The sequence below is a fragment of the Barbatula barbatula genome, assembly GCF_947034865.1.
Source record: "Barbatula barbatula genome assembly, chromosome: 1".
NCBI classification, from domain to species: Eukaryota; Metazoa; Chordata; class Actinopteri; order Cypriniformes; family Nemacheilidae; genus Barbatula; species Barbatula barbatula.
In genome coordinates, this window is record NC_136766.1 from 33,645,878 (window position 1) to 33,663,836 (window position 17,959).

Genomic DNA, 17,959 nt, shown 5'->3' on the forward strand with positions numbered 1-17,959 from the left:
TTGTAAGATACGACAATATTACAATGCATGATTCCTGTTCAATATTGAGCATTTTTTTCTGAAGTTTATGGACTCTATATATTGGTACCTGCAGAACTAATTTATAACACGCACCAATATCAGCCCAAATCCATATGAGTGCGTGTGTTGTACATGATAGTGACATCTATTGCAGCTTGTATATTAAACGAAAGTGTAGAAATGTAAAGATCAAGTGTAATTTACATAGCTATAGAAATAATGTATATGTGAACAGAATTTCATATTTTGTTGTTTACTGTTACAGTCGGTTCTAGCAAACAGTCTGTAAGTGACATCATCCCAAATCAGAAACACGCCATTCAGTAATCATCAATGCATGGACATCCTGTAGAGGATCAAATTCTTAGTTTCTTGTTTGAAAGATGTTGACGATTTTCTGGATGATTATTACAAAGTGGACCGACGGAAATAGACTAGCGTGTGCAACATAGATTATGACGGCTCTCGGCCAATAGCTTCAATTTCACAGTTACACTACAATGAACGGCACACAACCAGAAAACCCAAATGCATGCAGACACGAGCAATATACACCCACACTTCACATGACATACTGTTACAAAAAAGAGTTTCTTTAAAATGCGTATAAAATGCAATAATTCAAATAGGACTTTGTTATTAAAAGTTAAAAAGAAGAAGGTCATGTTGGCAACTGTAGTTGTGATGTTGATGAAAAGAAAAGATGGTGGTTGTCATGGTGATGTTGGTGATGAATGCTTATGGTTTTGTTTGGTAGTTAAAATGAGGTTTACTTATCCTTCAGATGTGGCCCCTTTCCTACTGCCATGTGTATTTATTTTGCATTCTGCTGCCTTTCCGCTGCTCTTCATGTAAAGTGAAAATAAAATCGCTCCCTTGTGACTTGTTGACATATTAAAGGACATTGAACCATATATTCCCAAGTGTGTGTGGGTTTTTTTCTTCATATTTCTTCAGATTTTCAGCTTTTAAGCATTGGTAAACAAAAATTATATGGATTTATCTCTTCTGAAGACCTTAAAAGGAAACTTTAACATATGACAATAAGGAAATTGGATCGAAAGATAAACATACATTAATTTGTGTGATCTTGTTTTTAGAAATATTTTATAAAAAAGGTTTTATAACAACATTTTTTTAGACAAATATCATTTTAACAAAGCTAAATTTGAAAATTATTATCAAACCTGAATGAGTTGAATTGATAGCACAGCAAGGTGTGTCCATATTCAAAGTATCAAACATGTTGTGACCACAGATTTAGTAAAGCTGTAATTTAGGGCAGTTGAATACATCACTTCACTTTCTTATTTCTTTGCTTGAATAACATTTAATATCATTGCAAAAAAGTGCAAAATAGTAAAAATTGACCAAACATTCCACTGATACTGGTATTTCATAATCTAATCAAAATGAACCTTAAAAACTGTAAGTATTTTCAAACGGTACAGTTTTGAAGATTTCTTTATTTTTATTGCATGAAACGAACAAACAGTTTAGAAGATTTCACGTTTGACTTCTGCTGCAGAACACGGAACGTTTTTTACGACCGTGTTTCTACACGTGCCGATTTGACGTAAACTCGGAAGTGACGCATATGTTATGCGTTCAACAGCGCCAGATAAACGTCCAGCGTGCGGAATTATTTTGGTACGTGTTTCTTTAAACTTTTCCTTTATCTTTTAATCTAAGTTGCGTAGTGTCATTTACAGTATAGTGCTAATATAAACATTGTGATATTAAACTACCCAAGAACACTCACTCTAAATACACTGTTAGTGTCGCGTGCAGTCAGCCAGAGTGAGTTTGTTGGAACGTAATAACACAATATCACTGGGCTAGATGTTGTTTATCTCGTCGTATCTTTGTTTAATGTGCTTTTAAAAGTGTGATTCTTTGCTTCAGACACGTGAACCTTCACCATGATTATCCCTGTTCGCTGCTTCACTTGTGGGAAAATTGTTGGGAACAAATGGGAGGCGTATTTAGGTCTTCTTCAAGCAGAGTACACAGAAGGGTGAGTTTGTGATCACATTGGAATAGTTTATAAATAAAGCTGACTTGACTGTCTTAGAATTGACCATTTTTTCTCTTTACAGTGATGCCCTTGACGCTCTGGGCTTGAAGAGGTACTGCTGTCGCAGGATGCTCCTGTCACACGTGGATCTTATCGAGAAATTGTTGAATTATGCACCGCTGGAGAAGTAACACGCAACAATGAACCTTCAACCAACGTCATCTCCTATTTTTATAGACTTTAATGATTCCAGCGGAAGATATACAGGCACCAAGACCTGCACGTGCCTGTCTTTTGGGGCTACAGCAAACTTGTGACGTTAAATGATTGTTTACTGACAATTGGTTAAAGTTTAAATGTGTTTACTGTGATGATTGTTTAAATTGATGTAACCCTTAATTTGGATCATAAGTCTTGGGAAGCATTACAAAATCTTTGCGTTTGGTTGAGACTGAAATTTCTGTTTCATTCACTGATTCCGAGTGACAAAAATAGCATATTAAAATATGTCAGGCTTGATCACAAAAATGTTACTGCATGGGTGTTGCAAACAGATGAGATTTAGTCAGATCTCTTCCCACCCAATGCTTCAGAAAGGGCCTACAAATGACTAATCGCAACTAATCCTTTGCTAAATGCATTACATTTTTGTACACACTATATGTGTGTGTGTACTGTGTTAAATGATTATGTTTATTAATACACGTGCATGCTTGTATAATTTATATGAAATATTTAAATATATAGAAATATACATATAGTACATACATATTTCAATATTTCTTACATTAATACATGTAGGCGTGTTTTTTTAAATACATAATTATTGTGCATAGTATACATGTAAACAAAAACGTTTATTTTGCATACGACTCGTCACAATAAATCGTGGTATCTACTGTTGGGGTGATATAAAGTGCTGTTTCAATTCAGTGGTTTGATGATGTGGTCATTTAAAACTATGAAGTAAATTAAGTAGTGTTTAGTAAATTGTGAAAAAAAGTGCAGTATGGATACTTAAGCAGAGAAGTAGAGTGCATTAGGCATAATTTATATTTTACACCGCTGTGGGCTTATCCTGCAAAGTTTGGCATTTGAAAGGAATAAAATTGAAATGTATCTATATGTCATAATCTGTCAAGCATGCACATACTTTTTTATTAGACTTTACTTTTGTAAGCAGGTCCTAAATTGCAATATTTCAGGCTCTTGTCGAGGATGTTAAAAAATCTTTAACAAACATGGCAGGTTATGTCTTAAGTAAACTGACGAAACAGACGAAAATAACTATTCGAACCGTTAAACCCCCAGTAGTCAATGATGTCCCGGAACTGAAAGTTACTAACATTCTTCCGAATATATTTCTATATTTGTGTTCATCGGAGTAAAGTAATTTATAAAGGTTTCACAAATGAACGGGAAAACTGCACTAGATTTCTTCGCACTAAATTACATGTACAGTTCTGTTTTCCGTCATTTTAAAAGACACTTTACTGTAATTTAATTTGTTGACATATTAAAGAAAAGAATAAAACGACCGTACCAACATGGCGCCCAGCCCCCTCCACGCGCTTCCTGTGTTCGAACCTCTGTTATGCGCCGAAACGGTCTGCGCAGCCGCAGCGCCGCGTGAAGCCAAACCCCTTCAGACACTGTTGCATAAACTGTCTCCTTGAAATATATATTTCATCCGTCAGCCATAAACAAACGCCGAATGCACTCGTAACAACATGATTTCAGCAGCTGTCGCGAAAAAGGTGCGTCTGTTTGCTTCACATTCACGTTTTGTCTGGTTCGGCGACATTATTTCAACATTCATTTGACCTTGTTTAATGGTTTTCTGTTCTTTTCTGTATGTTCTCTGTACCTTTATGTTTACTGGAGACTTAAACCTTATACATTATGTTTGCTATTATTCAAGTCATGTGTGTACAGGTTCTGTACATCCTATGTAGGCCGACTCAAGTCAAAAATAAAAACTCGGAGCCAAATATATCAATATATCGAAATGATCGAAACATTACAAATGTACTGAATTATTTAAAAAATCCCAAAATTTACGTATAGACCACTTTGGATGACGTAAACAATGCTGATCCAAAGCTGAACCAAGAGATCATTCGTTTTTTTCATTTAACATTTATTTCAAAATGTGAAAACGAATATCATTAAGCTTCAATGTGTGAGATTTAAACAAAGATAAGTTAACTAGTTATTATTATCATGCCTATTATTGGCTGTTATTATTATTTATAAAGCCGATGTTCTGCATGTCCATACTCTACATCCCTAATCCTATCCAAGACCTAAACCTAACAACTACCTTACAAACTATTAAAGGAAAAAGTCATCGTTAACGGTTTGTTAATAGAGAGAAGTGTGACAAAATATATAAATATAACTGAAACCGGAAGTGGTCTATAGACTATAAGTTTATTATTGATTCAGATAGAAAAAGACGTATCGTGTTGCATATTGAATATCGCATGATTTAGCATGCTATCGCATATTGCATTTTTCTTTAATATCGCACAGCCGTACTAGAAACATATGAAACCGGTCTAAAATATGGTTCCTAATCATCTGCATCTGTTCTCAGGTTGTTTGTAGCATTTATCGGGCATCGCTGCGGCCAGCTGTTGGCACAGTGATATCTCGGGGTTACCGTGGCGATGCCCCAGAGCCAGCCATGATCGAGATCCCCCTTCCGCCGTGGGAGGAGAGGGCCGGTGAGTCCATGGAGATCAAGAGGAAAAGACTTGTGTACGAGAGCCGCAAGAGAGGCATGCTGGAGAACTGCATCCTTCTGAGGTTACTATGGCAATGAGAATTGTTGTAAATTCATTCTGAAAGTCTGCATACTGCACAAAATGTATACGTATGCAAAGTATACTATTCCAAACAACATCCCTTTGACAGTCATCACACAAAAATAAAAATACTTTTTTCAGTCTTTTTGCAAAGCAGTACCTGAACACAATGAATGCAGCTCAGCTGAGACAGTACGACAGACTCATCAATGAACCGAGCAATGACTGGGACATCTACTACTGGGCCACAGGTACAACATTGCACAAATCTGCTTTAAATCTGTTTGCAACGATTGAGTAGAAGACTTGGAAAACGGGGACCCGTGACAAACTTGAAAAACAAACTGAAGGGCAACGAAATTCATATTGCGAATGAAATGTGGTATAAAACAAAGCTGGATTTTAATTTGTGTTTGTACACGTTTTTCTCTTGACAGAGGCTTTGCCTACACCCGATGTTTATGAGGGCGACGTGATGGAGATGCTCAGAGAGTTCACCAAAAACAGGAACATGGAACAGCGTCTGGATGCACCAAATCTGGAATACCTGGACAAGAGCAGTTAAACTTCAACGGTCCATCAGAGACTCTCATCAGCTCATCTCATGTGCTGCTTAAACCACATGTTTCCGCCATTAGACGGACAGGCTTGATATGGCGATCAAATAATGCATATGTATATTTATGTGTTTTATTTACATTTAAATAAACTGTTGAAGAATAAGGGATATCCAAATAAATCGATTAATTAATCATAAACACCACAAAATGCATATGGAGAACTCCTATTATCAAGTCAACATTAGAGCAACGATACATGATGTATACAACCATTCAGAAGTTTTCAGAAAGCCTTATTTTTTTCTAAGGATTACTCTTTTGTTACTCTTTTCGAGATTTGAGTCCCTTTTATTCAAATGCCTTAGATAAAAAATTACAGTATGTCATAATGAGAAACTTTCCCATAGTTTTTACTTTAAGGGACAGTTCACCCAAAAATGAAATTCTGTCATCATTTACTCATCTTCGAGTGGTTGCAAATCTATACATTTCTTAGTCCTGATGAACACAGAGAAAGATATTTTGAAGAATGCTAGTCATTTTCAGGTATGGGAGATTATCCACTACCATAGTATACAAATATTGACTACTTTTTGATCCGTTGACAGCAAAATTATATATTTTGAAGAATTTGGGAAGAGTTCTGGGGCACCTTTGACTACCATTTAATTTATCCTACTAGAAAAAGATGTCACACAAACGGAAATTGTTCATCAGTATATAGTCTTTTATACAGGTATGAAATTACACGAGGGTCTGTAAATAATGACAGAATTGAATATCTCTGAGAAGTTGTAATTATGACTAATTATGTCCAAGCTATGTCCAAAAGGCTTTGCTTCTGTGGACTTCTAAAATCACTGACAGTTAACAAAAAACTTAAAGTGATTGCTTAAGAAAATACTGTAGCTTTATAGTTGTAAAGTTTGGATTTCTTTAAGCACAGATTTTTGACTAGTAAGCAATAACCTGTGCATTTTAAGACGTGTCCACCAGTAGATGGCAAAGTCTACCCAGCTAAAAAAGTGAAGGAGATGAGATTCAATATTCAAGACTGTAATACCGTCCCTATGGTTTTATCTGATCTAAGTGTTTTGACAATCGAGTCCTTTGACATCACACTCATCGAGCTGTTGTTGGCCGCAGGACTGAACGCACTTTACAAAAAAAGACCAGGCCAGACACTGTACTTTCATACATCTCAAAGAAGACGCGCTTTCAGTGAGCAGTGAGCTTTTAGTCATGACTGTTTCTTTAAATGATGCTTCATTGATTGATTAGATCTTTAGAAGCTTGGTCATTGGACAGTCAGTATAGCCTCAACCGAGACGTACGTCGTGAATTAAGAGATGCATTAAAATGATGTATTTTACGAACGCAATAATTTAGCATGGTTCATCAAGGTCAAGTTCTGAGAAGATTTGTTAAGTTATTGGCCCTAGTGTTCAAGAGATATAACGAAATGTATTAAAATGCTTATAACATTGAAAGAATCAACATAATGGTATTCAATTGACATTAGCATATTTGTTGGCTCAAGCCGAGCTGTTTGATATCAGAGTTGTCCTATTCCACCATACTTCCTTTCCGCCATATTGAATTAAATAGAAAACGTGCTTTTTCGAACAAAACTTGGAATGTTGCTTCTGGAGACAGTCCTGACAAAGATGTATTAAAATATTTTGATTGATCGAATGGTTCTCGTTTACGGCGTCAACGAGTTCTTAGGCGAGCACGCCAAATGGTCATGTGAGTCTATCTTCGCATTACTTTTGTCTATTGACATGGAACTTGTTATGCATCATCACTGTTATATCTTGTCGGCCTCATAAAGATTTGGTGACAGTGTTCAAAAGTTATAAGCAATTTTATTGTTTCCCTTTGGGCCGTGGTTGGGCTTGACCCTGTAATTGCTGCTTGCAGCTATATTTTTATTTGATTAGATTATGAGGGCACGTCAATAAAAAAAACGACCTGAACGGATACACTCTCTATTTCCTACCCCTAACCATCACAATCCGAAAACCTAACATGTACAAAAGCCTTTTTGCATCTCAAGATTTAAATGGACTTCATTTAGTAGCTGTTTCATAACCAGCTTTCCTTGTGGTGAACATTTCAAATAACGTTTTAAGGACATTTAAAAAAAGGCAAACCGGCACACACACACCTCAGACAAAGAATCTGTGTGATACCTGGCTCACAGGTGAGTGCTGCCTTTATATAGCATTGAAAGAGCCTGCTGTGTGATCTCGCTGACCTCTCTGCCATCTGTCTCTATGGAGATGAGGAGGAACCGAGTCGACCGGCTCTGCTGCAAAACACGTCTAGACTGCATTATGCTCAATGAAGCCACCTATACCTGCATCCAACCACCTAATGAGGGTCTTTCAGAAGCCTTGTCTTGTAATGTCGTAAACGAAATGTGTTCGATAGAAGAAAGGTAATAGTGAAGTTTTCACCATATTTGAAACGCAACGTTAAGAACATTCTTGTAAACTTTAAATTTACTCCCAAGAACGCAGACAACACAGCTTCAGGTCTTATGTAAGGGAACTCACTTCATTTTGGATGGACATCCACTTAAGATATGTACAAAAGGTTCAGCACCAACTCAGAACTTGTGTTCAAACGTATGTTTAGTATCCATGGAGAAATTATTATGCAATCGTGTTTCTTACTGCAGTGGTGCTCCACTCTCATAACTCGGTGTGCTCTTTTTCATCCGTGCCGTTTCTCTTGATCTGTTTGGGTTTGGGAATGCATGCTGCAATTCTCCTTTTTCTACCCAGGTTGCAGTGCACACACCCGTAGATGCATTAGTAGAAACATCGCTGAACGTTTATGCGTCGCCTACAGCTCGTGTCATGTGTAGATTAGCCACTCGCCCACTCTCTCATTCTCTTCTTGTTTGTTTTCATCTCCGACATGCTCCTGTCATCCTCCACCGCAGAGAACATGTGCGTGGTGTGTTTGAGTCGTGACAGCCATGTATTTTAGCGTTTGCACTCGTCTCTGTGCCTCCTCTTCTTTCCAGAAATATCCTCTTTCACTGCTGTAAATTGTATTCACAATAAACCAGCAACTGGAGCGATCATGGGCCAAACCCGGAGCGGTGTCAATCGTCGGAACTCATTCTTGCCATGCCGGATTTCTTCAAAGTCAGAGGCATGTGTCTCCTTACTGTAGTTTCAGACACATCTCAACGTTCTCCAACAAAGCCTCCGATCAAGAAATGTTAATATGACCTCTGCTATTACACCTACCCATATTTACAACTCTTGATCGGGCTGCCTACATGGGATACCCGCAAAAGCCAATAAAAGTGGGCGAACTTCATCAACCGGATGTTGCAGGATTTTATATCTAAAATAGGGCAGCCGCAAACATGAACTTCATGAATTTGAGTAAAGTAGATCCACTAAGAGAACAGTTTCAATGTCTATGTTTATAATATGCCGGATGTTGATCATCCTTATTTGTTTTCCTGACAGATCACTCGAGTTTCTGTGAGATCTTGTGTCTTCCTTGATACCACACGTACATCTGGGAGACGTCTTTTTGACGTTTGCATTTACATCTGGAAGATGTATTTTTGGATTGTTTGCTCATTTTCCTGTCAGATGTCATAAAGACATCTAAAAGATGTCTGTAAAATGTTTATAACTCGGAATGTATTTAAAACCGACGTTTATCAGGTGTTTTTACACAGCGGTTGTTTTCCAAATCTTTAGCAGACATGCTAAATGTGCTATCTCTGTGGTATCTGGGTTCATGTCACGGCAGGTGTGCCCGAATCATCTAGTGTGTGCATTTGGAAGATTATGTAAAACAATTGGTTGAATGAGATTATTTTTACCAGCAAAATATGTTTTTAACCAATTGCCATTTATTAGTATCAATGGTACTCTCTTGAAAAAATCTGAATCATATCGGATGCTGGCCGCAGCACTGAGGAGGTATAATGTAGATAGCTGTAAATGAATCCTCAAATAACTGGTGCAACTTTGGAACGATTTTCTTGTTTTGTTGAGTCGGAAGACACGTACTGATAGCACGCCACATCTGGCAGACATCTTTTTACGTCTGCGTTTACATCTGGAAGACATAGTTTGCTCATCTGCAATACGTCTGCTGTCAGTAGACATCTATAAGACGTCTCTAAGATGTTTATAATTTGAAATGGATGTAAAACAGCCCCTACGATGTTTCACAGAAGTTTTTACACAGCAGATGTTTTCCAGATGTCCAGATCTATAGCAGACGTACATGTGCAGCATCCGAAAGCGATCAAAATCCCTGTTGAGCATTGAATCTGCACAAGGATGTAACCAACCACATAATCTACTTAAAACAGATTCTTTCAAGAATAAAAACAGAACTTTCACAATTCCCATTTAAAGCCAAATTCTCTCAACACAGAAACCAAGAGACTTGTGTCGGTTTCTTTCGTTTATATACAGGTTTACATCTATTTACACTGTACATTTATGACAAAATAAATAATCATCGTGTTAAATCATATTGTGCACACCACAGAGATGCTGAGAAATATCAGGGGTCTTGGTCAAAACTCCCCGGGTAACATTACTTTAACAAGCACACACACAAGTTCACACAACGTCTTTAGATGGGCTGTTGTGACGTATCAGAGTTTCCATTCCATCCGTCCACGTTGGGATGTCCGTAGCCTTTGTGAATGCAGATCAGTTGCTGGTTGTTTCAAACCTGGTTTGGTGTTTTGTTTCACATCTGCAATTCAACAGCTGGAAAACGAATTGAAATGAAAAGTTGTGGATACGACAGTAAAACAGACAAGCTCACGTTAGCTGCCCCACCACAGTAAATCACAGAGAAACTGGACAAAAAAGCATGCCGGATCACCTGGATTTTCACTTTGATCAGGTCGCAAGAAATTGGCCCATCTAGTCCATTTTTGTCCCAGGTCAAGTCATCTTCTCTTCTGTTTCTCATTGTTATTTCTTTTGAACCATCTTGATAACTGAGAAACACTTATTTTAAAAGTCTTTTTTTTTCAGTTTGCCGTTTTTGGCTTTAAACTGTTTTCTCTCATCGTCGTTTCGGCGACGCATCCGCCTGTTAGTCACCGAGGGAGGACGTGTTGCATGAGACGTCTGGCAGTGATCTTCACATGTGATGTCTGGTCTGACACTTAAGAGCACAGGCGAACGAGGACAGATCTGTGACGTATCGTTTCATCTTCTGAGAGGACGACTCAAACCCTGATATGACCCCCCCCACGTTTCCTTTACAAATGTTGGAACTGTTGTACAGAAATATTGCTTATCTACAGTACATTGCCTTATTATTTCAAGTATAGACAAAGCTGTTGGCTTCTTCAAAAACGTTTCATCTTCCATTTTTTTATAATAGCTACAGATATTTCTTATGACGGTGAACCTTCGGTTTCATTTGACTGTTGACATGGTGACGATTAGAATATCTGCCTTTGCTCCGTTAAGTGATCGACGCATTAAGAGATGACAGAAATTGCAAGTAGACACCGTAGTCTATGATAGAACAAAATATGATAGTATTGCTATTATATACTGTCAACCTGTAGATCCTCTATAAGACACCTATTCATAACTTGCTCTCAAAGGGACAGTTCACAAAAAAATGTTTTGATCATTTATTTAACCTAATGTTGTTCAAAAGCACAATGACTTTCTTATGATGCACAAATGGCGAGTCTCCATTCACTATCACGTTATGAAAAAGGGAAGTGTCAACATCAGCTTTTTCTTTTTGAAGAAAGCCACGTGCTGTTGAAACAAGATGAGTGCGAGTATTCATAGGTGAATATTTACCCGACCTATTCTTTCAACGTTGCTAACGCTGCCTTCAAGTTGCTAGAACGATCCTTTTTCAGCGGTTTATCTTTTAGATTTTTTGCAGTACCTAAGAAAAGCTGATTTGGGAACTGTGTCATGAAGAAATACCAAAGTCCCCCCCAAAAAATAAAGAAAAAAATGAGAGAGGAATGAAAGACGTACGAGTTCGGAACCGCACAAGGGAAACATGATTTTGGGGTGAACTATCCTTTCAAATAAGACCTTTCTAAATAAACCTGAAGACAGGCAGCATAGAATAAATTGAATGACTTGAAACTTGATCGTATAATCATTGTATAATCCAAACCTCAACGCTTACACAAATACAGACATAGACAAATGAACACACACACACTAAGCCACAAACAACTTTTACAATTACATGACATGACATCAGTTTCTGCTTCCGCATTACCCTTTTCTTTTTCTCAAGATTAGTTCAATAAATTCTTATTTTTAAGGGACATTAAGAACTTAATCAGCCCTTTTGGAAATGTTTGAAAACAAATAGGAACGATTTTTGCAGCGGTTGAACTCACACTGGCAGTGTCATTGCATACTGGTTGATGCAATCCTGTGCAAGATGGGTACATTACACGAGGAATGCTTGAGATTAAAGTACGGTTCGGCTTCTACTCAGCGTTCACACATTGCTTCCAACACGCTCACACTTCATACATTCATTTTTATCCTGTCTATCGCTTTTTACTCTGGAAGGTATTTTGAACCGGGCGTCTCGGTTTGACTGCAGGGCTGAAAACAAACCGAACACATGTACAAAAATGACGGCTTTGTTAAGCGTTGCCATCCTTGGGGCGTCAAAGTTAAAATATATATGATTGTTATTTTTCAGGTAGCTAGTTATAAACATAACTTAAAACAACTCGCTCAAAAAGATTGTCTTTAAACCTTTTCTCGGCGATAACATGACCGCTATAGATGCTTATGCGCAGTGCTGTGCATCCGCAGCCAAAAGCTTACATACTCACGTTTATGATTAATGGCGATTAATCGCATCCAGAATAAAATGTGTCTTTTCATAATATACAGTATGTCTATGTACTGTGCATATTAATTTAGTATACATACACACACATACATGTATATATATTTAGGAAATATTTCTTTGTATTTATTTTTGTTTACCAATACATTCAATTATATATAAACGCTAATCATTTTTTATTTTCGATTTGAAATATATATGTTGTATAAAAAAATATATGTGTGTGTTTTATAAGTACAAAATTAATATGCACAGTGCACAGACATATATTATGTAAACACAAACTTATTCCGGATGCGATTAATCGCTTTTAATCGTTTGACAGCCCTACTTGCTTTAAATGATAAATTCCTTTCGGGAGCATTTAAGACTAAGTGCTTTGTAGAAGTGCTCACTATTTTACACGCGTTTAGGATAAAACGCGATTAATCGCATCCAGAATAAAATTGAGTCTTTACTTAATATATTGTGCAAAATATCTTTGTATTTATAAACCCCAAAACATATTTAGATGTATTTATTTGTATTAAACAATAATCGACATTATATATAAACCTTTATCAATTTCTTTTAATATTATACAAAATGAATATGCACAGTGCACAGCCTATATTATGTAAACACAAACCGGATGCGATTAATCGTGATTAATTGGTTGACAATCCTGCTTGCGTTAAATGATAACTTCCTTTTGATAACATTTTAGATGCAACAAAATGTAAAAGCGTATTTTCTTAAAAGTGCACAGACTTTTTCCAGTTCCAATTCTCAGTTTTGTCGCCCTGCCACCATTTTGTTCAGGCTAATATTGGAATGTCCTAAAATTGTTCAAACACATTTCTCATAATCACTTGAACTGATCCAATCGACGTGAGTTTGAATGTTTACGTTTCTTTTGTTTGCTTTAAACAAGACCTCTTTTTTCAGTTTTTTTAGCACCCACATTACAAACAGACAACAAAGAGTTCCAGCAAAAGAGCAATTTCTACACAATTCTGAAAAAAAAAACATACAGGGGTGACAAAGTCCAACAAACAACAAAATCGTCCCTCCCTCAGCAAGGTATTGCACTGTGGTTGCGGTCCAGGTGCATGTGTAATGTGTACGCGTGGAGGGACTGGCGAGATGTAAAAAAATGGAGATAAAAGGGTCAGTTTTGGTGATCGTGTGAGCCGTTTTAAGTTCAGCGGTTGAAGATCGATGATAGAAGTCACCCTGCTCGCGGAATTGTGGAGGAAGACGAGTCTGTTTGCCGCTCCCTTACGAGACTTTCTCTCCCGGTCTTCTTGGCAGTGCTTAGCCTCTTTTTTGGTGAAAGAAAAAATTTAAGTTGAGAATAAAGGTAGGTGTCCGAAATAAACTGCAGGAACGATTGAGAAGAAAGAAAGAGAAAGAGAGGGAAAGAAAGTTTGATGGCTCTTGGTACCCGTGTTTAAACTTGTGCATGTTAACAGGGTTTTGAAGGTGTTGTTTACTTTCGATGGGCGGGGCCATCAAGCTTTGAGAGCGTGCCATTGGGCAACGGCGGTGCGTGGATGGCTCATCATGTCTTTCCAGTGTTTGACCTCGGCTGGGCCGCTCTTCCATGAGAGATAGATCTAAAAATATGACGTGCAAAAAACACGAAGAGAAATGAAAACATTTTCTACGATGTATTGTGCTTTAAATCATTTGAACCAAACAAACAACCAATACGAAGCAATCACACATTTCACATAATTACATATAAAGGATCTCCGCGTGGCGTTTTTTTTATATATGAATACAATTCAAAATATTAAAAAGTATAGTATGAATGTTGCTGTTTAGTATTACGGAAATAAATATTTCTTTTTAATAAAGAACAGTTTATTGTAAAAATACAAATATATAATTTCTGTAATATCTTTCTCATAGCCCCATGACATCACACCTTGCCTATGACATCATTGCGACTCAGTCTGTCCTTATCCATGACTGTGATGACGATGGTGGTCTCTCTAAGCACGTGAGCAGGGACGTCGAAGGGGAACGACTCATTAAACACGGGGTTCAAACATCTCTTCATCACCACCGTCTTCTTCTTCTCCACTCGTTTATCTTTGTTCATCAGACACACTTTGACATAAGGGTCTGAAACACACAAACGCTTTCGGTTGAATTCAGTTAATGAGAATGAATTACAGTTCCTATGATGGAATCCCAAATCACATTGAAGAAATATTAGTGGTGTAATGATTACGCGGCACCTTGACAAGGAAACAGCATTTCAAAAAAACCCATGAGCATTCGGTACAGCATGTGTAGGAAATATATCTACCAGATAACATTTATATTTATTTATTAAGCTGAGGCTTTAAAGAGCATGTTACAGCTTATAGCTTTATTAGTGGATGAAAGTACACTTTAAAGAATACGCTGAATAAACATTTATAAAAAAAGTATAAAAAACTATTAGTAATAGATTACTCAATAAAAGGGTGGACACATACCAAGAACACTTCATTATACCTGATTAAGATTGAGTACAAGTATAGACAAAATATACTACACTTTTGTGTCAGTATTAGTCAAGTACACTTAAAGGTCCAGTGTATGAAATTTAGTGCCATCTAGCGATGAGGTTAGCTCACTCCACCCCTCCCTTTCGAAGCACTACGGTGGCTGACACAGGACTAAGACGTTGTCACGTTTTCACTTCTTTGCCGAAGGAGATAATGTATTTACGAAATGCGCTCTGTAGAGCAGTTTGTCCCTTTAGGGCTACTGTAGAAACAACATGGCGAATTCCATGAAAGGGGTCCGGCGGTGTATGTAGATAGAAATGGCTCATTCTGAGATAATAAAAACATAACGTTTTATTATGTAAGGTCTTTATGCACCTCTGAAGACATGGTAATGTATATGATATTGCATTTCTGTAAATAGACCCTCCAAAAAAGACATACTGGACCTTTAAAGTAAATAAAATGTAAGACTGAAAGTATACTTTCATACTTTTAGTTTAAAGGAAGTATACTAAAGCCACACTTATATGAATAAGCTTTTTGAATAAACCATGTTCTTGTAAGGGTATTGAATCGTTAGCTTAGCAACATGCTAAGCAACATGCACAACTTTATACTCAAACGTGTGGTGACACTAGGTTTGAGACACACCCCGCAACATATCTTCTCCACTCGAACAACCCACATAAGCTTCAAAAGGCCACCAGATGTTTGCATAAGAGAAGAAATCAGAGTTTTGTACCAGATGTTCCACCGATGTCCATGGCTTTGAGATTGCGTGCCTTGATGATGGTCACAGTGATGGTGTTGGCCGTGGGATTGTAACACAGAGACAGGAGCAGGTCACCCCGACTCCCCTGATGAAAACAACACAAACAGTAAGACCACAGCATGATCGTTTCATTGGTCTAAACCTATCAGATTTGGTTATATTTAAAACCACAGTGCAGGTGATGGAGTAACAGTACCAGCTTTCTAAAGGCCAATGCCATAAACCCGTAACTGAGAAGTTCAACGTCACACTTCAACATGTCTTTTTCCTCTACAAAGTGCTCAAAAAGATTTGACAGCTCCCAAAAGGGTCATTACTGAGGCATGACAGGCTCCGCACCGCCCACTCTACACACCGTACAATTAACTTATTATTTTCCCTGTCCCCAATCAGGTCCTTTCAGTCACTTCTGCTATTTGGACTCTATTATGGGACTATTATCGGCATCTGTTGTTTTCCTAATGTGCAGATTTCCTCTGAATTCCCTGCTGATTCCTGCAAAATTTCAACACACATACAATTCTTCCCTTCGCATCACACAGACACACACGTTTGTTTAGCTAATTGCGTTGCAAATAAACATTATTTTTATTTTAATCCTAGATATTTCCTTCTTTACTCATCTTCGGGAACGCTCGGGAATTCTGATTGGTCAATCTCACCATCCAATTGTCTGACATCCCTAAAATAAATGATGTCTGACCCCTTTTCGTGATCCTTAAATGTTTCTCAACAAACTAAAATAATCCTAAAATAATATTTTTAAATGTAAACTGCGAGTCTATATTTAACTCACAGACAGATCCGATCCTTCCTATACACAGAGTACGCAGGTTGCCTATAGGGCCCCTGCACCATCACGGATAAACACTATAAAAACACTATCGTAAACAAGACGCTATTTTTGTAATTACGGATTCAACTTTAAAGGAATCATTTGGAAATTTTCGAAATACTTAATTTTTTTAATTACTGTTACATGCTCGTATATCACGTGGTGGGCGGCAGCCAGGAAATGACATGCGGATGATGTGCTGATGTGCGTCTTGAAAATGAAGCTATTTGTCTGGTGTGGGGGAAAAACGCCAACAACGCGAGGCAAAAGAACAAGAAGACGTCGTTTTCTCATTTAGTTTTGCCAAATTATGCAATTATGCAAAACAAATCTCCATTACAGATTTACAAATTCAGTATATTTATTTGTTTGCCCATGATAATATGTAATTCTTTGTCTGTGCCATCACACTTAGAGAATGTGTTTTCATATGCTTAGTTTTCCTGAGTAAACTGTATTCGTCATGTTTTATTGTTGTAAGTAAATCACAGAATTGAATTGTTCTTACTGTCAGTTTAATGTTTTTTGTCGTTCAGTCTTCATTCGTCTTCATTCACATGTTAATTTATTTGTGATTTGTATTTTTTATAGTTTACAGCTGAATGTTTATATCTCATTTTAATTATTTGTACAAGGGCTCCTCACAAGTTTGCTCCAGACGTCAAGGATCGGCACAGCTCACAGAGTTCTAGTGAATAATATCCAGACTCTTCACAGCTTGGTAATGGCAAGGGATAGAGACCCAGATTCAAAAGAAGAGATTTGTCCAGCCTGTGTGCTATTTATTCAGGATGAATATACATTTACCCCCCATATCATAGATTAAAACAATTTACAATTTACGTAAATGACAAGTAATACCTATGCTGTTTATGCTGCTTGTACAGTCATTGGAACTAGGTCTAACATTATTTTATAGGTAGAGTATTTAAATAAAGTATTTTCTAACATAAATCTTATTGACTTTTTAAATCAAATAAATAATCTAGACCCATGAAGATAAATGTAATAAAAGTGCTACGTTTTTATTTTAGATGATTATTTTAATTATTTTTACGTAAAGAACTCTGATTTACCACTGTGCCGTGCCTAAACCTAAGTAACAGATTTGTAATATATAAGGAGAAATCATTGTTTTTGGAATTTAATTTAAATGATTATTATTACTATTTTGTAGCTTTGAGGATGTTTTGAATGATTCATTATATAAAAATAATCAAATTGTCCTCCTCTATTGTATTATAATACAATTATAATACCACAAACTTTAAGATCTTTTAGCATTAAAAAGCATTTCCCTTACATCACCGGAGTCAACTTGAATCTGGGAAATATAGAAGAACTGCGAGTAAGGTTAGAAACTCGCACACACACACATACTCACACTGCCATCGCTGCAGGGTTTCAGATCTTTCCAGAGGGTCTGCATGTGGGTCAGATCAATCTTGTTCAGAGGGATGGACACCTCTCCTATAGGGTCATTTCTGCTAAAACGGTCATAATCCAGCACCTGCATGTACAACGTACGCTGCACCACCTTCTCGTAGGGGAATCCTGACAGACAGATGAAAATATCTCACCTAAATGAGTTTACTGA

At 37.2% G+C, this 17,959-nt stretch overlaps 3 protein-coding genes across 3 annotated transcripts in view; 2 read left to right on the forward strand and 1 right to left on the reverse strand.

Moving 5' to 3' along the window:
- Window positions 1-1,614: 1,614 nt before the first annotated feature.
- On the forward strand, window positions 1,615-2,970 carry polr2l (RNA polymerase II, I and III subunit L). The gene is made up of 3 exons (XM_079459765.1): window positions 1,615-1,671; window positions 1,927-2,038; window positions 2,121-2,970. Exons 2-3 carry the CDS (start codon window positions 1,944-1,946, stop codon window positions 2,227-2,229), a joined length of 204 nt encoding a protein of 67 aa, XP_079315891.1. The 5' UTR covers window positions 1,615-1,671; window positions 1,927-1,943; the 3' UTR covers window positions 2,230-2,970.
- Window positions 2,971-3,597: 627 nt separating this feature from the next.
- On the forward strand, window positions 3,598-7,390 carry sdhaf2 (succinate dehydrogenase complex assembly factor 2). Its single transcript, XM_079467798.1, has 4 exons — window positions 3,598-3,795; window positions 4,638-4,849; window positions 4,990-5,099; window positions 5,286-7,390. Exons 1-4 carry the CDS (start codon window positions 3,769-3,771, stop codon window positions 5,411-5,413), a joined length of 477 nt encoding a protein of 158 aa, XP_079323924.1. The 5' UTR covers window positions 3,598-3,768; the 3' UTR covers window positions 5,414-7,390.
- Window positions 7,391-13,762: 6,372 nt separating this feature from the next.
- syt7b (synaptotagmin VIIb) overlaps window positions 13,763-17,959 on the reverse strand; it is a gene marked incomplete at both ends in the record, with an annotated part of 89,504 nt that continues 85,307 nt past the window's right edge. Inside the window, 4 exons of the mRNA XM_079463306.1 lie at window positions 13,763-13,867; window positions 14,182-14,381; window positions 15,498-15,612; window positions 17,747-17,916. Coding sequence (XP_079319432.1) covers window positions 13,763-13,867; window positions 14,182-14,381; window positions 15,498-15,612; window positions 17,747-17,916 — 590 coding nt within the window. The remainder of the gene's footprint in view (window positions 13,868-14,181; window positions 14,382-15,497; window positions 15,613-17,746; window positions 17,917-17,959) is intronic.